Here is a 22,069-nt window from a genome sequence, read left to right on the forward strand (position 1 = left end):
GAGCATTGAGTAAAATCCCGAGCAGAGCTGTGATCCGCGCCTCCCCCAAACCTAGAGCTTCGGCTCCAGCCCTGATCCTGGTAGGAGCCAGAAAGCCCCACAAAAGTCCCCTCTGCTTGTCCCCTCACCCCCCCCAGATCAAAGACACAGTGACAATGGACGCTGGGAGAGCCAACAGGAGGTTGAAATCCTTCGAAAGCAGTGCAAGGCTTTGTGCCAGGAGCTGAAGGAAGCCCTCCAGGAGGCAGATGTGGCCAAGTGCCGGCAGGACTGGGCCTTCCAGGAGCGAGACAAGATCGTGGCAGAGCGTGACAGCATCCGGTAGGCACCGCCACCCCCCCCTGGGGACCCTGCCGGTAGCGAGCCCCTTAGTGCGCAGTGTGGGCTGGAGGGTGTGGCCAGGGAGGCCCCGGCAGGGGTGGGGAAGGAGTGGTGGGCTCCCTGTCTGCTCCCGCTCTGACCCTGCTCTGACCCTCTCTGTGGTTTCTCCGGGGTGCAGTCCTTGCTCAGGGCCTGGGTATGGGGTTTGGGGCCGTAGAGAGGTGGGGACCAGCCCCTGGGCACAGCAGCATCAGGCGGTTCCGGAAGTGGCACAGAGCCCAGGCTCCCATGTTGCCAAGGCTGCCCATGCCCACCTCCTCTCTGGAACAGCTGAGGTAGTCCTAGGGTCCTCAAAGCCACAGGTCGCTTTAGGAGAGCCATGCCACACCTGGCCTGTGCCCTGGAGGGGCTCAGACCTGCAGAGGTGTGAGCCTGGGGCTCCTGCCTGGCTGTGGGTTGGGGGGTGGCTCCAGAAAGCCCCTAGACACGTGGGCTCTGCAGCACAGGCTGCCAGGTGGGCAGGGGGCTCATGGAAGAGGAGACCTCCCAGGTGGGTCTTGAGCCAGGTGGGAGTGAGCATCTGCAGGAGGGTGGGGCAGGGAGGAGGGTGGTCTGTAACTCCAGGCACGTTGAGGGGGAAACAGTGGGAAGAGCCTGGAACCTGCTGCTGCTTGCTCGGGGGTCCTCCCTGTCCCCTCGTCTCATGATGGACCCGGCCTGGATGATCACCCCCGGCTCCCCAGCCTCCTTCTGTGCATCTAGAAGTGTCCATTGCAGGCCCTTGAGCTTTCCACGCCTCTTGTGCTGACCTTGCCCACTGCCCCCTCTCTGCCAGGACGCTGTGTGACAACCTGCGGCGGGAGCGGGACTGGGCGGTGAGCGAGCTGGCTGAGGCCCTGCGCAGCCTGGACGACACGCGCAAGCAGAAGAATGACATCAGCCGGGAGCTCAAGGAGCTCAAGTACGCTGGGGTGGGCGCCTTGGGGATGAGGCAAGGGCTTTTCCCCGCGTGCAGCCTGGGCACCGTGTCCTTCTCTCTGCCCCGCTCCGTCAGTCCGTAGGGCAGGTCTCAGTGCCGCCTTTTTTTTTAAAAGATTTATTTCTCCCCATCCCCTCATTGTTTGCACTCGCTGTGTCCATTTGTCTTCCTTGTTTCTTCAGGAGGCACTGGGAACTGAACCCAGGGCCTCCGATGTGGGAGGGTGGCACCTCATCGCTTGAGCCACCTCTGTTCCCTGCTTTGTTGTGTCTCTCTCATTATGTTTTTCTTCTTGTGTCCCTTGTTGCGTCACTCTGTTGCACCTGCCCATCACTTCAGCTTGTCTTCTTTAGGAGGCACCAGGAACCGAACCAGGGACCTCCCATGTGGTAGAAAGGAGCTCAGTTGCTTGAGCCACATCTGCATCCCTCACTAGAAATTCTTTAGAGCACTGCAGAACGTGTCCCCAACCCCTCCATCAGCAGGATCCATGTGTGAAGTCACAAAGGAGGAAAGCCTTGCAATGCAGTCTGTCCAGGCAGTCTGCCTGGGGACTTGCCAGCCATTCATTCATTCTGTGATGTTGGTTGAGGATGTCCTCAGTATGGGCCAGGCCCTCTGGACAACCGTGGGCAGACAGTGCTGAGCCAGCAAAGTCCCTAGGAGGAGCTGGATAAATGGGGCTGTTAGAGAGACAAATATGTCAACAATGAAAATAGTCATGACTGTGAGTCAATGTTTCCAAGGCAGCATATCTCAGGCTCATCCGTCCACTCTGCTTGTGTTATGAGGCTGTCCATTTAGAGGAGAATCTTTGGGGTATCAGACATCCTCCCTGTGGTTCCAGCTTGCTCCCAGGAGAGCCATTTAAGGCATGATAGCCTTTAGCAGTGGTTGATAAAAGAAAGATCACACTTTAACCATAGAAAGTGGCAGAGCCCAATACTCATCAGTGTAATAGAGAGAACTTGAACTTGAGAAGCAGTGGTTCTCTGTACGTTGGAAGTTTTCCTATGCTGATAGTGTGGGGAAGGGGAGTTAAGAGCTGGTGTGTTGTGTGAGTGTACAAGCCTGCACACACTTGAGCAGTGCCTTTGAGGGAGTTGACAGTGCTTCCTCCTCCATTCAGTAAAATCTAATATTTATTCTGAAAAATCAAACCAGAATCTCCAGGGTTTGAGTGCTCTAAGAAAAGTCTCAGGCGTTTGGAACCTAAGTGTCCAACTCCCCCTGCCAGGCGCCCACCTTGGCTCTCATGAGCAATGGATCTAAATTAAGTTAAATCCTGGAACCTCTGGAGCTTGAACCTGGGAGAAGGTTTTGCATTTTAATTGCACCAGAGATGCCAGGAACTTTCAAGCATCTTCCATTTGTTCCTTTGGCATACTTGGATTTGTACCTTCTCTCTGCTAAGCTCCTAAGTTCTCTAACCCGTGATGCTGACGAGGGGTCAGTGCTGCTCCCGAGGAAGCCCCCAGCCTGTGGGAGCACAGGTGTGCACCCGATCAGATGACAGCAGGGGTGAGTGCAGCATGCATTAAATGCAGAGCGCTGGCCGAGGGCTGTGGGACCCTGGTGGAAGCACCCTTCACCTGGTCTGGGGTGGGGACTGGCGGTGTCCCAGGAAGGCCAAGCAGCCTTTGGAGATGGCCAGAAAGACCTCGGGCCGGCCAGAGCTGTGGGCTTGGGGGAGGGCACACTTGAGCAGGAAATGAGCAGGTTACAAAAGAGTGTCCCTGGGGCTGAAGGGTCACACCGATGAACCCGGAAAGGGGGTTTGGGTTTTAGGAAGAAAGGCATCACATGCAAGTCATCAGGATATCGAGTCTTTTGTCATCTTTTTCATGGCTTTTTGCAGAGCTGAAGTGTCCCCTGCTCCCACCCTGCCTTTCGCTTCCTTACACTTTGCCCGCCTGTTCCTCGTAACCCCTCTGTATTATGGCCCTTCTCAGCAGCAGTTTGTGCTGCTGCCTCCCTCCGCCCCTCCTCCCAGCCACTGTTATCTTCCCCCTCCCAGCCGATCGCTGTTCTCCCCGCCTCATTTCAACCGCCCTCATCCCGTATCCGCCCCGGCACAACCTCTGAAACAACCCCCCCTGCCATCAATGGCTTACGTCATAAACCGCAGGTCCGCCCTTGCCTCTGCAGCCAATCCTCAGCTGCCCTGCAGACATGCCCCTCCCACAACCTCCCCGCCTCCATGACACTATAAAACCTCATGTACTTCCCGAATAAAATCAGACCTGCGCATAGACCTCGTCTCCGTGGTTCTTCTTCCATCGAACCACGCGTCCCCCAAGCCTTGAGCCGCCCGCTGCCGCCCCGGTCCGGCCGTGGCGTAGGCCCGATCCCCGGCAGCGACTCACCTGCAGTGACCCGCCTGCAGTGCCGCAGCGGCGGCCACAGTTGGCGCCCGGAACAGGGACCCCAGCTTCGGCCCCTCGCTTGGCCAGTCCGCTGCTGAACCTCGCACGGGACCCATCGCCGTCCTCCCGTGCCGCCGCTCAAGGTAGGGACTCTCCGGCGTTGCTCCCTTCACCCCCCTCCTGAGCCCTCTGCCGCGATGGGGGCCTCCCTCTCATCCCGTCAGGTTCCTCAAGTCCGCTTGCTCGCTGCCCTTTTAGAGACTCACCACGTGAAGGTCTCTCTCCGTCAGCTACAGCGGTACTGGGACCTTCTCCTACCCTTTAATCCTTGGCTCACCACCTGTGCTCTCTGGAGCCCAGAGACCTATGAACGTCTAATTCAGCGGGTGACGTCCGCTATGGAGCACGATCGCAAGCAGTTTCCCCCCGGCCTTATCCCGACCCTCGTCGCTATCCGCGCCTGTCTCCAAGGTGTGCCCTCCCCTGCCTCTGCTCTCGCTTGTGAGCCTAGCCACCCTCTCACATGCGATCCTGATGGAGACGATGATACTCGTTCTCTGTCCGCCCAGCTAGAGGCCGCGCTCGAACTGGATCCCCCCACAGCCTCTGATCCGGACCCCAACCAACATGGCGACCCCCCGCCTTCTTCCCCCCCCACCGCGTCCTGCAAACAATGCCAACATGGCGCACCTCCTCCTTCTTCTTCCTCGGCGCCCTCTTCCCGCCTTTACCCACCTCTTCCTGTCTCATCGCCATCCGGTCCCGTCCCGGATGCCTGCCGATCGCCATTTTCGGCTAAACCGGCAGAGCCTCCGGTGCCATCTTGGCCTGTACCTGGAAATGACGTGGCCACTCCTCCATCTTGGCCCGAGGCCAGAAGTGATGTCAGGCGTGACGTCACCGTGCCGCCATCTTGGCCAATCAGAAGCACCGTTGCCGCCACGCCCTCCTGGCCGGCGCCCAGTGGCACCACCAGTGCCTCACCTTCATGGCCCGCTTCACCTCCCGCCTGCTCCAGCAATAGCGGGAGCATCGGGAATCCTCCTCCACCAGCGTACGACACCGCCTTTCTCACCTCTCCCACTCCGCCTCTGGCTCAGATGTTCCCCCTCAATCCCGCTCGCACTCCGCAAAACCCACAAGCGTGGATCCCCTTCTCGCCCAAAGACATCCAAATGCTCCGTGATGCAATCAAGGAAGATGGCCTTGCCAGCCCTCATGCCCAAGACATTCTCGAGCGTATGACCATCCCTCGCTGCATCCCTTACGACTGGATCTCTCTAGCCCGAGCGGTTCTCTCCCCGGGGCAATTCATTGACTGGCGAGCCCATCTCGGTGTCCTGATCGACAGTCAGATTGCCGACAATGCTCGTCAGGGTGTGCATTACCCTGCAGACGCATTTCTCGGGTTCGGCCCTTACGGCGATCCCAGCGCCTACACTGCCACCCCGCCTGGGTTTTTCATCCAGCTCCGTGACTGTGTTTTTTGAGCCTTCCGTTCGTGCGCCGCGGCCGCCCCAGAGCCCCTCGTGAAGCTTTTCCAAAAACCCGAGGAGCCGTTTAACGAGTTCGTAGCTCGTGTGCAGGCCGCTGCAGAGAGGCGAGTTGTCGGCAACGCAGCCCGCGAGTCCTTCGTCAAAGATCTCCTACAAGAGGGAGCTAATCCAGCCTGCAAGGCCATCATCCGTCCCCTTCGTGACAGGCCCCTCCAAGACTGGGTCCTTGCTTGCTCCGGAGTCTCCGGCCAAACCACCGCCCTCGCTCCCGCCCTTGTTGCCGCCGTCCAAACCATCAATACATGTTTCCGTTGTGGCGAGCTAGGCCACTTCGCACGGGAGTGCCCTAACCTCCCGGCACCGCCGCGCCCGGCCCCTCGGGGCATGGAGCCGCCATCAGCAGCCCCCGCTCCCCGCGCGCCCTCCACTCCTTGACCGCGATGCGGGAAAGGCACCCCGCACGGCCCTGCCGACCTTCCACCCCCCGACCCCCTTCCCCCTGATGACTCCCCCCTGCCGTAATGATGGCCCTTCTCCGCATCTCACCCCCCCCGTGAGGTTTTTCTCCTCTTGTCATTGCAGATGACGCCTCCAGTTGCCCAGTCGAGCCCGCCTGAGTCTGCCCCTCCTGCGCCATCACCCGCAGGGACCACGCCAGCTCTCTCCTGCCGCGTGCGACGTCGACATCGTCTTCTTGTCCGCCGCTTGAGCCATCTCTCCCTCGAAGATGCCTCCATCAAGCAGCAAATTCTCCAGCTTCTCCGTCGTGTTCGCGCCTCCCCTGCCCGGCGCCCTCCTACCACCCCCTGCCTCCTACACCTTCTCATCATTATGCTCTCCTTAGCCTCCTCAGCCCAGGCCACACCCCTTTGGGCCGCCCTTCTCCAACCGCCTGGTTTCCTCTTTCTCTCCCCTCACTCCCCCACCTTCCCCACCATGTACTCCCCCAACTGCGACTTCCTCCCAGAAAGCTGCGACCCCCTCGCCCTTCCTGTCTCCTCGTCGTTGCCAAATGTCTCCATCCCTATTCCCCTCGACGCCTTGCAGTTCGTCACCAACCTTTCCATAGCTGTCCTAGTCCTCTCCCAAAGCCATCCCCTTCCCGAGGAGGCCCGGCACGCCCAGGTGTGGCTCACGGAGGTGGCAGGAGGCGGCCATCGATAGGGCCCATCGTGGTCACCTCGAGCTGCGGGTACGGGTTCTCTGCCCTCCGCATGGGGAATCTGGCGTCTCAGCCGCCCTCCCCTCTGCTCACGCCCCCCTCGTGCCCCCACGCCCCCTGCCGGCAACCCCTCCTCATTCCTTTCTCTCCTATTTCCCCTCCTCTCACCCCCCCCTCATCTTTCCTCCCCACAAAATGTCAATCCCGCAAAACCTGTGCGTTCTTATTTTCGAAAGAGGGAACAATTGTCCCCTGCTCCCACCCTGCCTTTCGCTTCCTTACACTTTGCCCGCCTGTTCCTCGTAACCCCTCTGTATTATGGCCCTTCTCAGCAGCAGTTTGTGCTGCTGCCTCCCTCCGCCCCTCCTCCCAGCCACTGTTATCTTCCCCCTCCCAGCCGATCGCTGTTCTCCCCGCCTCATTTCAACCGCCCTCATCCCGTATCCGCCCCGGCACAAACTCTGAAACAACCCCCCCTGCCATCAATGGCTTACGTCATAAACCGCAGGTCCGCCCTTGCCTCTGCAGCCAATCCTCAGCTGCCCCGCGGACATGCCCCTCCCACAACCTCCCCGCCTCCATGACACTATAAAACCTCATGTACTTCCCGAATAAAATCAGACCTGCGCATAGACCTCGTCTCCGTGGTTCTTCTTCCATCGAACCACGCGTCCCCCAAGCCTTGAGCCGCCCGCTGCCGCCCCGGTCCGGCCGTGGCGTAGGCCCGATCCCCGGCAGTGACTCGCCTGCAGTGACCCGCCTGCAGTGCCGCAGCGGCGGCCAACACTGAAGTTTTTAATTTCACCAAAGTCCTTTTTATCTTCCCCTAGCCCAAGTCTTGAAAATTTTCTCCTATATGTCCTTCTCAGAGTTTTGTGGTTTTAAATTTTACATTTAAATCTACAAAATTAAATTAAAAATTGAACCCATGATCCATTTTGAGTTAATTCGTAGAAGTTTTGAGGTTTAGATCATTACTTTTTTGCCTGTGGTGTTCAGGTGCTCCAGCACTGTTTGTTGAACGGACCATCCTTTCACTACTGGCGTTGGTTTCATCCACATTGTTAAAAATCCATTGCCCTTTGCTTGTGAGGGTCTGTTTCTAGGCTCTCTATTTCATACCATTGATCTGTGTCAATACCACACAGTCTCAATCAATGTAGTATATAATATGTTTTGAAGTCAGGTAGTGAGTCCTCAATTTATTCTTCCTTTTTGTATTAGCCAAAGCGATGCTGAGGCAAAGTACCAGAAATATATTGGTTTTTAAAAGGGTATTTATTTGGGGTAGAAGCTTACAGTCACCAGGCCATAAAGCATCAGGTACTTCCCTCACCAAAGTTGCCATGTGGTGGAGCATGATGGCTGCCATCGTCTTCGAGTTCTGCCTCCTTACCCCACCAAGGCTCGGTGTCCTGGCTTCCTTCAGCATTGCTGGGATAAGTCCCATCTCTCTCTCCAGTCTCGGCTGCTCTCTTCCTTCCACAAGGTCAGCTATGGACTGTCAGGCTCTCTCTCTTCCTGGGGTCTCTACTGTGTCTACTCCTCTCTGTTCCTCTCCTGTGTGTTTACTTCCCAGGGCTCCAGCATCCAAAACTCTTAACTGCCTCCTCTGCCATGTTGTTTTTCTGTGAGTCTGCCTCCACATTCTACTGGCCCAATCCAAGCCCTAATCATAATTTAATCAAGTAAAAGTGAAACCTAAATTCAACACAATTATAAGGGTATCACTAGCCCAGAGGAACAGACCAGTTTACAAACATAATCAGTATTTCTTTTTGGAATTCCTCAGTAATATCAAACTGCCACACTTTTCAAAATTGTTTTGGTCATTTTAGTTCCTTTTCTCTTCTCTATAAATATTAGATAGTCTCATTCACACCTACAAGAAAAAATCTTGCTGGAATTTTGGTAGGAAATGCATCAAATGTATAGATCAATTTGTAAAGGATTTGAGTCTTCCTTAAAAAAACACAGTAACCAACCACCGTGAAAACCCACTGAGACTGAAGGGGCCATGACTGACCCTCCAGATTGATTGGGAAGCTAGTGTGAGGGGAGGGGGGAAAGGAGTGCATTCGGCTTGGGCTGGGAGCTGGGACAGGCTGGGTGCTTCCCCGCCCAGAGAGCTGCCCCAGGACCCTCTCCGCAGGGAGCAGATGGAATCCCAGTTAGAGAAGGAGGCCTGGTTCCGACAGCTGATGGCCCACAGCTCCCACGACTTGGCCATCGACACGGATTCCATGGAGTGGGAAATGGAAGTGGTAGAGTTTGAGAGGGAGATGGTGAGTTGCCTTTGGGGAGTGTGAGGGTGGCGCCCAAGCTGGGTGGCAACACGTCGGTCCCCTGTGTCACATGGCAGATGCCAGCATGCATGCAGAAGGCAGAGGGAGGAGCAGAGAGTAGGGGGGAGGTGGCACCGCGAGGACATGTGTCTGTCTGCAGTGGCTGACAGGCAGGGGCAGCTGTTCGCAGGTTTCCAGCCGGGGCCCCGGGCTCCGTCAGGCACGGTGAGGGGACTTGGGGGTTTGAGAGCCAAACCTTCCTCCTTGGCACTCAGTCAAGGGTGCTGCTGCTGCTTTGACAGGAGAATGTGGATTTAAAGGCACTCGGGTTTGAAATGGCAGAACGTGTGAACGAGCCCTGCTTCCTGGGGGACTGTGGCATATTTGTCACTAAAGTGGACAAAGGGAGTGTTGCTGATGGCAGGTTAAGGTAAGAACCGAGGAGCCCCAGGCCCTGGAGGGAAGGGGTCCCCTCCAACCCAATGCAAGGGGCCATCTCCCAGCGGGCCCCGAGAGCGCCAGGCAGCGACTAAACCCGTGTGCCCACGGGGCGTCCGTCCAAGGCCTGCAGGCGCGGCTGCTAATTTTGTTCTTGTAGGAACCTCCCTGCCTCTCAGTTGCCTCTGCCTCTGCTTTCCCCCTGTCACCAAGGTGCTGCCACTTGCTCCTCTGACTAGGAAAGGTCTCGGTGGAATGAGTAAAAGCATAGGGCATGCCTGCTCATGCCTTGGAATAGGAATGACTGAAAATACTGTGTGCTTCCACAGTCCTTACTGTTTGCTCCATGTATATAAATAAATTCATTAATCTTTACCATCCTATGAGGAAGATGCTTTATTACTCCCCTTTTACAGATGAGGACACGGAGGCACAGAGGGCCTATGTCACTTGCAGAAGGTCACTCAAGGTTGGGTAGAACTCAGTCCAGGCAGCCCAGCTCTAAGTCTGCTGTTAGGTTGGTGCAAAAGTAATTGTGATTCAGACCATGAATTTTAAATCATTATAACTAGGCTCAAACACATCTTTATTACTCAAAATAGGAACCATTACAATCAACACATTTTTGCCAATGAGAAATAAGTTTGTTTATTCCTGTAGCATAAAAATCCGTACTTTGGGATTTGATGAACTCTTGGAAAGCATTTTCTGCATCCTGCTGGTTGTGGAAGCATTTTCCCTGCAAAAAGTTGTCAAGATGCTTCAAGAAGTGGTGGTCAGTTGGTGAGAGTCAGATGAATATGGCGGACGAGGCAAAACTTAGTAGCCCAGTTCTTTCCCTTTTGAAGCGTTGTTTGTGCGACATGTGGTTGGGTATTGTCATGGAGAAGACTTGGGCCCTTTCTGTTGACCAATGCTGGCTGCAGGCATTGCAGTCTTAGTGCATCTCATCGATTTGCTGAGCATACTTCTCAGATGTTATGGTTTCGCTGGGATTCAGAAAGCTGTGGTTGATAGACCGGCAGCAGACCAACCAACAGTGACCATGACCTTTTTTGGTGCAAATTAGGCTTTGGGAAGTGCTTTGGAGCTTCTTGGTCCAACCACTGAGCTGGTCATTCCCGGTTGTCATATATATTCCACGTTTCATTGCACATCACAATCCCATCGAGAAATGGTTCCTTATTGTTGCATAGAAAAGGAGAAGATGACACTTTGATGATTTTTTTGAATTTCAGTTAGCTCTTGAGGCACCACTTATCAAGCTTTTTCACCTTTCCAATTTGCTTCAAATGCTGAACAACTATAGAACAGTCAACGTTGAGTTCTTTGGCAACTTCTCTTATAGTTGTAAGAGGATCAGCTTTGACGATTGCCTTCAAATGGTTGTTGTCAACTTCCAGTGGCCAGCCACTATGCTCCCTCATCTTCAAGGTTCTCATCTCCTTTGCAAAACTTCTTGAACCAACACTGCACTGTATGTTCGTTAGCAGTTGCTGGGCCAAGTGTGGTGTTCATGTTGTGAGTTGTCTTTGCTGCCTTACAACCCATTCTGAACTCAAGTAAGAAAATCACTTGAATTTTTTTTTCTAACATCATTTCCATAGCCAAAATAAATACAAAATAAACAGCAAGTAATGTCATTAGCAAAAAACCATAAAACTAGAAATGTACATTAAAATGATGTATAACATAACCACAGTTACTTAAGAATGTATTCCAGTATCAAATGGCAAATTTCAGCAATGCAAAATTGCAATTACTTTTGCACCAACCTAATAGTTTAACCATTATGTGCCGGGAAGAGGAAATCTTTCTGGACGTACACGGGGTCCCCGCTTTCCAAACAGGCACAGCTGGTCCGGCGTGAGCGAAGGTGCTGACCTGGCTTTGCCCCTCCACAGGGTCAATGACTGGCTGCTGCGAATTAACAATGAGGATCTTATCAACAAGGACAAGAAGCAGGCGGTCAAGGTGCTCCTCAACGGAGGGGGGGCCATCAACATGGTCGTGCGGCGGCGCAAGTCCCTGGGCGGGAAGGTGGTCACGCCACATCAACCTAAGTGGACACAAAGGTAGAGGGGCCAGCAGAGGGGGCAGGGCGCTGCATCCTCCCAGGCAGGCGATGGTTCTCCTTGCAGGGGCAAGGCGTGGATGTCATTACAGCGCTGCCCACGCACCTTCCCCTTCTGGTCTTGCTGATCTCCCTTTGCATGCTTGATTCAGTTCACCAGATGTGCATTGCATCCGGGGCCTGACCTGGGCAGGGTGCCGGCTCGGGCAGGGTGCAGTCGGACAGCACCCCCCTTTTTGATGTCTGGTTAGCAAAGATGAGGCAGGACCATGACCGGCTGGGCCAGGCGGTGACCACAGTCAGCCTTGTGCTTGCAGACAGTGGCGTCAGCCTGGAGAATGGAGTGTACGCTGCCGCCGTGGTACCCAGGAGCCCCGCTGCCAAGGAAGGGTCTCTTGCAGTGGGAGACAGGATTGTGGCAGTAAGTCTTGCTGGGACAAGGTTAGGGCCAGGGTGACCCGCTGCAGACAGACAGTTGAATTACAGTTGGAAGGTTTGAGAAAGAAATGTTCTTGGGCATTGCTCCGTGTGAACATTTAAAAATAATTTTGGGGGGAGCGGGTATAGCTCAGTGGTTTGAGCTCCTGCTTGCCATGGTCCCAGGTTCAATCCCCAGTACCTCTAAAAAAAAAAGATTTTTGATCCTGATGTCTTGATGATGTGTTTCTATTTATTTTAGAAACTTAAGAAATACAGAAAACGGAGGAAATAAAAGTCACTTGTATAGCTACCACCTGTAGAAAAGCTTCCTTAACATTTTTATGAATTTCTCTGCAGCCTGTACTCTATGCATGAATGTACATTTAGGAGAACTTTTTTTTTACAAGTTGATGTCATTGGTGTGTAACTTTTTGGATCTTTCATACTAAACATTATATCCTTTATTTGTTTCATTTTTTTATTGTCAAAGTAAGACTTGCTATAAAATCTTCAAGTGATAGATACATGCACACGGTGAAAAGTGGTCTGACTCCTTCCTTCAGTCCTGCTCCCAGAGCTAATCTCTGCCCCCACTTGCTGGGTGTGCCCCCAGACCCTAAGTGCTTATACAAACCCACGTGTGCACGTACAGGGCTCTGGTGGGTGTGTGTTTCTTTCTGAGTACGTGAGCTCATACTGTGTTACTCTATGATTTGCCCTCTACATTGTGGCTGTCTTTCCATACTGAGCCTCATTTCTATCCCCTCAGTGATGTTCTGTTGGATTATGTGTAATGTAAAGCCCCCTCACTTGCTGGTGACATAGGCATCATTTCCAGTTTTTGCAATTGCACACAGTTCTGCACTGAACGTCACCTGTGTGCATAGCTGCTTTGGGTACACGATTCTCTCTCTGGTGACTCTACTCTGAGTCGTAGGGCATGCACATTTAATATTTTAAACTCACTTTCTGAACTTGAAAATGTCTTAAACTTTTTCATGATATACCCACAAAATTCCAGTCGTAGTGCTGGCAGTGAAAGTAACTCTTCCTCCAGTTCCAGACTCTGCATCTACCAACCTCCCTCGGCAACCTCCCACGGCAGCCACTGTTAACAGTTGATTGGGTTTTCTTGCAGAAATATTTAAAACATGGGTATTTCCTACTCTGCCTTTTCATCCAGATGGGATCAGAGCATGCTCAGGTGTCAGCCTTGCTTTTAGTTTCTAGCGGCGTGGCTTGGAGGTCCTTGCACACTTGCATGTCCCGGTCTGCCTCCCCGTTTTGCTAACTTCATGCTGTTCCTTGACGGCAGCAGCACGAGCTGTGGAACCAGTCCCTTCCTGATGGTCGTTAGGACATTTTTTTCCCTAAAAATTAAATATATATGTTGGTAACATATATAAGATTTCCCATTTTAATATTTTTAAGTAGATGTCAGTGGCATTAATCATATTCACAATGTTGTGCTGACATCACCACCATCACTACCAAGACTTTTCCCCCCTCACCCCAAACAGAAACTCTGTGCCCGCTTGAGACAATTCCCCACCCCCTCGCCTCAGCCCTGGTGACCTGTAATCTACTTTCTGTTCCTCGGAATTTGCTTATTCTAGATATTTCATATAAGAGGAATCCTACAATATCTGTCCTTTTGTGTCTGGCTTATTTCACTCAACATGATGTCTTCAAGGTTCACCCATGTTGTAGCATGAGTCAGAACTTCATTCCTTTTTATGGCTGAAGGATATTCCATTGTATGTCTAGACCACATTTGTTTACCCATTGCTCTGCTGATGGATACTTGCGTTGCTTCTACCTTTTGGCTAACAGTGAGTAATGCTGCTGTGAACATGTGTCTAAGTATCTGTTTGTGTCCCTGTTGTCAGGTCTTTTAGGTGTATACCTAGGAGAGCAGTTGTAGAGTCATGGTAATTCATTGTTTAACTCTTTGAGAAATCTCTTTACTGTTTTCTATAGTGCCTGCAGCACTCTGCATTCCTTTGAAGACATCTTTGTCTTTACAAGTACTGCTGGAGAGGGCTCCAGGCTGTCCTGGAAAGTGTACTTTGGGGTAAATTCCTGGTGTTACTGCTCAGCCAGGAGCCCTATGCATTTAGCAGTTGATAGGATCTTCCCACTCTTGGCCTTTTCAGTCCCACCTGCAGTGTATGAGAGAGCTCCCTGCTTCACATCTTTGCCAATTTTTCTCAGATTTTCTTTTGAGCTGGGGTTTAAAAGCATATTAAAACGGCCATTGTGAAAAATGTTAAGTCGTGGAAAAGTTATAAGGAGAGCAATAACCAAATTAATCCTCCACTTTGATAATCACCCTGCATATACTTTTTTTTTAACTTGATTTTGAAATAATTATAGAGTCACAGGAAATTGCAAAGAGAACCTAGAGAGCTCCCATGTATCCTTTACCCATTCTCCCTCCAGGGCTACATCTTACACAACTAGAACATCTCGACCAGGGGGTGGACAGCTGTACGATGTGTAGGTGTGGTTCTGTGCCGTTCCAGCACGTGTGGTTGCATGGAATCACGAGTGTAGTCAAGACACACAACTGTTCCATCTGCACAAAGCTCGCCCTCGAGTTGACCCTTTGTAGTAACAGCCAGCCCTCCCCTCCCACCATTCCTAAACCTGGCAACCACTCATCTGGTTTCCAGCTCTGTGATTTTGCCATTTTGAAAATGTTATACAGTTGAACTGCAGTATGTGACCTTCTGAGATTGGCTCCCTCCACTCAGGCTCATGCCTTTGAGAGCCATCCAGGGTACTCTGTGTATCGGCTGTTTGTTCCTTTTTATTGCCGAGTGTTAATTGATGGCATGAAAGTACCACGGTTTGTTTAACCATTCACACATTGTACATACCCTTTTAAAAAGATCGGGGGAGTGGATGTGGCTCAAGCAGTTGCACACCTGCTTCTCATACAAGCCCAGGGAGGTCCTGGGCTTGGTCCCTGGGCAAAATAACAAACAAAGCACTCAGGAGAACCAGTCTGGTTCGGTGGTTGGGCACCGGCTTCCCACACCTGAGGTCCTGAGTTCAATCCCCAGCTCCAGGACCTCAAAAAAAAAAAAAAAATAGGTCTGGACATGCCTGGAGGGCTGTTGGCAGAGATTCAGGGACAAGGGTTGAGAGATGAGCCTTCATTTCACGTGGCTCCTTTCTGTTTACAAAGTCTTTTGCAACCGTGTTTCCAGTCTCCTCACTGCCTCTGGGAGGGGTTTGAGTTTATTTTCCATTTTTTAATATGAAGGAATGGGACTTGGAAGCTCTGAGCTGCATCCAGCATCACGCAGCAGAAAGTGGCAGGACAGAAATGACCCCCTAAGATCTTTGGGGCTCTGGCCCCAGACGGACAGGCGCTTTTCCCTGGATTGACTTTAAGGGTGTGCGTTTCACTGGCCTCAGAAACCTTTGCCTGGCTCCTTGTGTCTTACCACTGAGCGGCTTTCTCTCATCTGCCCACTCCAGAAGGTGTGACCTTACAGAACCAGGCCTGCTCCCCTAGGATGGCAGCCGGGCCATGCCCCTGCCTGGGGTCTGCCCGGGGCCGCCCTGCGGGTGAGCTTGATGGGCTCTCTGTTTGGTCCTAGATCAATGGCATTGCACTGGACAACAAGTCTCTGAATGAATGTGAATCTCTGCTGCGGAGCTGCCAGGACTCCTTGACCCTCTCTCTCTTAAAGGTGAGGCTCCCTCCCTGTGCCTGGCTCTGCTCTCATTGTCTGGGACACAGACAAAGCCTCAGCTCTGCGGACCCCAGCTCTACTTCTCGGCATTGCTGGAAGCTTGTTTCACAACATGTAGGGTGTGCATGAGGCCTGACGGGATCCTGGCTTAAAACAAAAAGCAGCTCTAACTGTATATTTATATACAAAAGTATATTTTGGGGGTAGTAGGGTATATTTGAATACCATCTAATATGATGTTATCATATAATAATATCTAGTTATTCAGATGATAATAGTGAATTATTTTCTTGTGTAAGGGAATAGCCTTATTTTGAGAGGTATTTGCTGAAGTTGTTTGGAGTAAAATGTCATATCTGCAACTTCCTTTCAGACAGGAAAAAACAACTTGGTAAAATGTTGAATCCAGATGGTAGGTTTATGGGTGCTCATTGTACTTTCCTATTAATTTTTCTACATAGTTGGCAAAATTTATAATAGAACAAAATTACTTGTCCATTTCGATAAGAGCTGTGTATTTTTAACTCTGCAATTTTGCTTTTATGTTTAATAATTTTTTTAAAAATGTGTAGGATGTTGTACAGGTAAATTCAGAAAGTGCTCAGATTCAAAGGAACCATGTGGCTCATGTGAGTTCCAAGGGGCCAGGACTGAGAACTGCAGGTGCAAGCCGCACCTGCCAGAGGGAGACAGGGGTGTGTGAGTGTGTATGCAGGTGTGTGCATCAGCCCCTCTCGGTCTTTGGATGGCCCATTTCAGGTCCTGCAGTCTCATCTCCCTCGCTCTCGCTCCTCTGCTTTAGGTGTTCCCTCAGAGCTCCTCATGGAGTGGCCAGAACATCTTTGAAAATATCAAGGACTCGGATAAGATGTTGAGTTTCCGAGTGCAGGGCCCTGAGGTCCAGGCTTACAACAGACGGAACTTGACGCAGCACAACAACTCCACGCAGACAGATATCTTTCTGTGGACAGGCTGGAGGACAGGAAGCAGCCAGGCCCCCCTGGGGGCAGCGGCTCCTTCCTGCACAAGCCGTTCCCTGGGGGGCCCTTCCTGGGCTCCCCGCAGGCCTGCCCAGGTGCCGTGGAGCATAGTCCCAGTTCCTTCTGCTCGGACCTCTCCGGGGAGCGCGGCTATGGGCTGGTGGATGTGTGCAGCCGGCGGCCCCTGCTGCCCTTTGAGACAGAGGCAGGCCCTTGCGGGGTGTCCGAGGCTCCCCTGCATAAGGCAGAGTCCAAGAGCTCCAACAGTGGCAGGACGTGGCCCAAGGCCGTGCTCAGCTCCGTGGTGGAGACCGAGAAGCTCTCTGTGTACAAGAAGCCAAAGCAAAGAAAGTTCATCTTTGACCCGAACACGTTCAAACGCCCCCAGACACCCCCCAAGATAGACTACCTTCTCCCCGTCCCTGCTCACTCTCCCCAGGCCTCCAAGAGAGTGGGGCCCCTGACACCCCCGAAACCTCCCAGGAGGAGCGACTCCATGAAGTTTCAGCACAGACTGGAGACCAGCTCCGAGTCAGAGGCCACTCTGGTGGGCAGCTCCCCATCCACCAGCCCCCCGGCGGCCCTGCCTCCTGGCGCGGACCCCGCGGAGCCCACGTGCACTTCGCCCCCTTGCAAGGCGAAGGTCCGCATCGCCTCCAGCTACTACCCTGAAGGCGACGGGGACTCCTCCTACCTGCCGGCCAGGCCAAGAAGTCCTGTGACGAGGACCTCACCTCCCAGAAGGCTGACCAGCTGGGCCAGAAGCGCCGCAGACCCAAGTCTGCTCCCAGTTTTCGGCCCAAACTCGCCCCAGTGGTCATTCCTGCTCCATTCCTGGAGGTAGAGCTCTGCCTGGGAGTGGGGCCTGGTGGGAATGGGGGGTCATAGCAGTCGAGAGCCACACCAAGGCATCCTGCACCAGGTCCCCAAGCTTGCTTAGCCCTGGCTCCTTCGCCCGAGGGGAGGGAAAGGGGTGGAGGAGGTGGGGGGGGAAGCAGCCCCAATGGGAGGTGGGAATGTGGAGCTAAAAGAGGAGCCCTTTCTTAGGAGTAGCATTTGATTTGCTTATTCAAATAGCTTTTGAACATCTGCGAGAAAACACGGTGGCACAGACTTGCCTTGAAAGGTTTAGGGAGACAGGCTGGCATACCTGGTCAGCCAGCCCGGGATAGTGTGGTTGTTTTGGTGTGTGCTGTAGTCATTTCCAGAAGGAAGAGAATGCCACAGGTGGCGGGCAGCATTCAGGGAAGCTGTGCTGCTCCCGGCAGACAGGAAGCACGACACGGTGCAAGCCGGGTTGTGACTGTGTCGGAAGCACCCGTGTTCTCACCATTTCTACACATAAGCCCTCTTTATTTGAAAGAACAGGGATACTGTCTCTGCTTTTCTTCCGAATTGGTTTTAAGGGAAGCTCTTGCCTTTCCGCTAATGTCTGCACAACGTGAACGAGCAGCGCCTTGGTGTCAGGAGGAGCTCCCGGGCAGACGTCAGCTTTCAGGCACGCCCACGTCGCTGCCTGCTTCCAGCAGTCGCCTCTTGCCTTTGTTTCCTCAGGATCAGAAGTGTGTCACGGCAGGTGGTGACCTCTCCCCAGAGCTCCCGGAGTGGTCCCCTTACTCTCCAGGCCATTGCGGTCAGCACGGCAACCCCCTGCTCTACCCCAGCAGGGCGTCTGTGGGTGAGCTGATGAGGCGGGTGGGGGCAGAGGTCCGTGTGGTCGCATGGGTCTGCCCAGACTTGGGAGGGTGGGGGGCATTGGCTTATGGCCCAAAGAACTGGAGGTGGTCCCTACCTGTGATGTTTTGTCTGGCATCGGTGACAGTTGTTTCTCAAAGCACTTTATCCCCTGTGCGAGCCGGGAAGTGGAAGCATTAAAGTGGGTTTGTCCATTTTACTGGTGGAGAAAGGCAGGTAGCTCTTTGCTGGGTAGCGGATTGGCAGCTGGCGCCCTTTTGGACTTGTGAGTCCTTTCCCCAAATTACTCTGCAGCTTCTTGGTGGTGCTCAGGGCCAGGGGCTGGGCGTGGGGCCACCGGGGGGCTCTGGGGCAGTGGTTCTCACCCAGACCCTTTCCAGGCACCATCCCCCGGAGCGTGACACCGAGCACCACCGTGAGCTCCATCCTGAGGAACCCCATCTACACCGTGCACAGCCACAGGCTCGGCCCCTGCAGCTCCCCGTCCCCAGAGAGCTGGGCCCCCAGGGTTTGCACCCCAGGTATGCGAGCCCCCCCACGCCTCCCTGGCTCCCCTGCTTTCCAAGCCTACCCGGGCTGCCAGGCACCCAGAGCTCGTGGGCAGTTTGGCCAGGAAGGGGCTTAGAGCAGCCTGGGGTCCCCTGGAAGGTGAGCTTTAAAGGTGGCCCCTCCCTCCACCAGCACGGGGTCTGTAAAGCTCTTGAACCCCACAGAGGTTCAGACCTCCCTACAGGTCTGGCTTTGTGTCCACAGCGTGTTTGTGCCCTAAGTGCCAGCACTGACCCTGTCGTGGAGGAGGAGATGGCCGCATAGGAGGGGGCTGGGTGGAGGCCACTCTTGGGCTCATTCATCTAGTTATTTGACAAGTATTTACTGAGCACCTCCTAGATGCCACAGACTGTTCTAGTTTCAAGGGGATGCAGCGGGGCACTGAAGGATGAGCTTGCTGGCCCGGCAGTGCTCTGTGTTCACGTGTGGGGAGGCAGGCAGGTGGTGGCTCTGGAGACGGGAAAACATGGCAACAGGCTGGACTGTGACTCGAAGGCAGGGCGGGCCGCCTGATGGGGGGGGTGCTGCAGTGACTGTGAGGCAGGAGGGGAGTCTGGCTGTCCCAAGACTGGGGAGCGCCCTGGGGGAGCAGAGTGGTAGGTGCCTGGGCCGAGGGTGGGAGGTAGCAGGCAGTGCACTGGCTTGGGGGGCAGAGTGATTGGAGTGTGGTGGGGGACAGTGGCTCAGGAGGGGGTCACAGGTTGTAGGGGCTTGAAAGCAAAGGTTTGGATTTTGTCCCAAGTCTGGTGGGGTCTGTGGGAGGGAGGGCATAAGCAAGAGGCGTCCTCTCTGCACAGCTGGAAGAAGCCGTCCCTGGGTTGCACTCAGGCCAGCCCCCCTTCTGTGACCTGCCATGCCCTCTGAACAAGGCACAGAGCCCCCTCTCCGGGCCAGCCTCTCCTGGCCCACATCCTCGGAGGAGTGGTTCCAGCCGCCTGAGCCCGCCGGCTTCGGGAGCCCCTCTTTTCCCATACGGAAGTCCCTTTTTCACGGGGGCCCTGGCTGAAGTGCACTTGGCTGGCGGCTCCGGCTGTGTGGCCCTCTGTGCTGCTCGAGGGGCCCTCTGCCCGGGAGCGGTTTGCCCGTGAGCAGCAGAGTCCCAGGGCTGCGGGCCGCCCTCTGCCTGACCAGGGGGTGTCGGTGACGCCCGTCGCACGCACGTCTTCCCCGGGCGCCCCGCTCGGGCCTTCCTCCCTGAGCCCCCTCGCCCCTCTTGTTCTCTCCAGTGTCCAGCACCAAGGACGTCTGAGCCTGGACCTGAGCCCCCGGGTCTGCAGCGACGACCCTGAGATGAGGGCCTCCCACAGCTCCAACTCGCTGCCCTCCAGCACCCGCCTCGGTAACCATGCCGGCTGCGGTCGCCTGGCCCCCGCCCTCACTTACCTCCCCCTTCCCGGTCGGCAGAGCCTCCCGGTGGCCTGCTCCCTGCTGCCTCTGCCCACCCCCCATGGAGGCCGGCTCATTTCCACGCAGGGCTGACCGCCTTGCGGGCCGGTCCCACCCCGCCCCGCTCAGAGCCGCTCCCCATGTCTCTTCACTTCCTTCAGTGACCCTGCTGCCTTCCTGCTGCAGTAGCTCCAGAGGAATCCCGTGGCTAGGGAGCCTCGCTCTGGGCACCCAAGCTTGCACGCGACCTGGGGGAGGCATTCTGCTGTCCACTTGTGGGGACCGTAGCCCCACGTAGGGTCTCGCAGGTCCCCCCTAGACACCCTGAGGGGGTGGTTCACGGTGTTGGGGAGAGAAGACGGAGCGGCCGCTGCATGGCTTGGGTCACTGTCCCTGCCTGTGCGGTCCCGTCTGGAGTGGCCGTCGCCTGTGTGGCTCGTTCAAGGACAGGGGCTCAGCGCCTATCTTTCTCCATCTCCTCTCGTTTAGACCTCTAGGGGGTGAATGGCAAGGCTCAGCTCAGAGTTTTTGTTGTGATTGTACATCTCTCTGGTCTTCCAAATTGGTGGTGAGGGCTGGTGTTTAATCGTAGGACTAAAGTTTCGTCCCCTTGGAACTCTAGGGTCTTCGAGTAACTTGCAGTACAAGGCGGAACGCATTAAAATCCCATCGACGCCCTGATACCCCCGGTCTGTCATGGACTCTGATCGAGGTAAGCGCCTCTCGCAGCCCCCTCCATGCCAGCCCTGCTCTTTCCCTTTCTCCTCACTGTTGAGTGTCTGGGTACAGCTGATAACTTGCACCTGCTTCCGTTGATCAGCGTTTGCCGAGTCAGCCCTGGGCTTGGCGACTTGGGATGGACCCAGGCCCCGTGGCGCGGTCAGGCCCCGTGGCACGCAGCGGTGGGGACACGTCCTCCTCCTGACCGTGGCAGCCGGGGCCCCCGGAGATGATGGTGGCCCACAAGCTCCCGCGCTCTCTTGCAGGTTCGCTGTCGCATTCTGAGTGCAGCACGCCGCCTCGGTCGCCCCTGAATGTCGACACCCTGTCCTCTTGCAGCCAGTCCCACGCCTCGGCTTCCATACTGCCAAGGATCGCAGTCAACCCCACGTCCCTCGGGGAGCGCAGGAAGGACCAGTGAGGACCACCTGGGCTCTGTGTCACGGCCACACTGGTGGGCGGCACATCCCTCAACGGGGGCTAGTGGGCGCGCACAGCAGGGGTTGTGGGGTCCGTTGTTATTTGATCCCAGGACTGGGCCACCTGGGTTTTGGTTCCACTGGTGCTGGGTCGCGTCTTGCTCTGGTGCATCCCTAGTGCCACCCACGGGGCCTTGGGATGTGGGAGCCGTAGCCCAGCCTGCTGTGCCCCCAGGGGTGGGCACGTGTAGGTGACAAGGCAAGGAACAGGGTGGGCTCCTTCCACGGAGTGCCGCGGGGCACGGTGGGCCTGCGGGGAGGGTGCTGGACGCGAGCCCGACGGTGGCTCCACGGCCGCGGCTGTCGCTCTGTGTAAACACCGTGAGTGCATTAAGTCGTGAGAGCCTCAAACTAACCCCAGTGTGAGTGACGTTGTTATGATTGTCATTAGCCCCATTTTGCAAATGAGAAAACTGAGGCTGGGAAGTTGTAGTGTTTTGTCTGTGTCATGTCTTAGCAGTGGGCATTGGGATTCACTCTTTGCCTTGTTCTTTGGTCCCAGAACAGCTATAGCTCTCGGTTATTATTATTTCTACCTTTTATTGTGAAATATACATAAAGGGGCAAAGAAAGAATATAAAGCCTAAATGTACAGCTAAGCCAGCCGTGGTTTCATTTTAAGTGCAGGCCAGTCCCTGCTTCACTCTTAGGTTCACTGTAGGCCTCATGTCTGTCCGAGGCTGCCCCGTCTACGAGTCTGTACTCCCCTCCAGACACGCTGCCCACACACACCTCGTCCCTCTCTGTCATTCCTGCAAATGGCATTTGGTGGATCGTGTTTACATTTAGAAGGTCCTGTCCAGAGTGTGGGTCTTTAGGCCATCTCATTAAACTTGAACTTGCCTTTATTTAATCACGTAAAAAAGAACACAGCTGCCCTTGTCCAGGCGAGACCAAAATGCTGAAGACCCTCTGTAGCCGTGAGCCTCAAGTGACCTTTGCCGGCAGGGTCGGGGAGGGGGGCTCCGTTAAGAAAATCTCATATTTGACTCGAAAGCGTGACCTCGTCAAA

The 22,069-nt window shown here is 54.5% G+C and overlaps 1 protein-coding gene and 1 long non-coding RNA gene across 2 annotated transcripts in view; both read left to right on the forward strand.

The window, feature by feature from the left end:
* Window positions 1-22,069, forward strand: part of LOC131278915 (disks large homolog 5-like) — a 52,052-nt gene that overhangs the window by 11,134 nt on the left and 18,849 nt on the right. Inside the window, 18 exon segments of the mRNA XM_058299552.1 lie at window positions 138-174; window positions 177-321; window positions 1,157-1,282; window positions 8,477-8,609; window positions 8,912-9,039; window positions 10,952-11,095; window positions 11,097-11,122; window positions 11,439-11,542; window positions 15,153-15,245; window positions 16,051-16,207; window positions 16,210-16,928; window positions 16,931-17,068; window positions 17,783-17,906; window positions 18,304-18,405; window positions 18,408-18,444; window positions 19,699-19,811; window positions 20,481-20,570; window positions 20,845-20,995. Coding sequence (XP_058155535.1) covers window positions 138-174; window positions 177-321; window positions 1,157-1,282; window positions 8,477-8,609; window positions 8,912-9,039; window positions 10,952-11,095; window positions 11,097-11,122; window positions 11,439-11,542; window positions 15,153-15,245; window positions 16,051-16,207; window positions 16,210-16,928; window positions 16,931-17,068; window positions 17,783-17,906; window positions 18,304-18,405; window positions 18,408-18,444; window positions 19,699-19,811; window positions 20,481-20,570; window positions 20,845-20,995 — 2,567 coding nt within the window.
* LOC131278781 (uncharacterized) lies at window positions 2,397-6,958 on the forward strand. Its single transcript, XR_009186215.2, has 2 exons — window positions 2,397-3,809; window positions 5,745-6,958. It is a non-coding gene; the product is annotated as an uncharacterized lncRNA (long non-coding RNA).

The sequence above is a fragment of the Dasypus novemcinctus genome, chromosome 6 (assembly GCF_030445035.2).
Source record: "Dasypus novemcinctus isolate mDasNov1 chromosome 6, mDasNov1.1.hap2, whole genome shotgun sequence".
Taxonomy (NCBI): domain Eukaryota; kingdom Metazoa; phylum Chordata; class Mammalia; order Cingulata; family Dasypodidae; genus Dasypus; species Dasypus novemcinctus.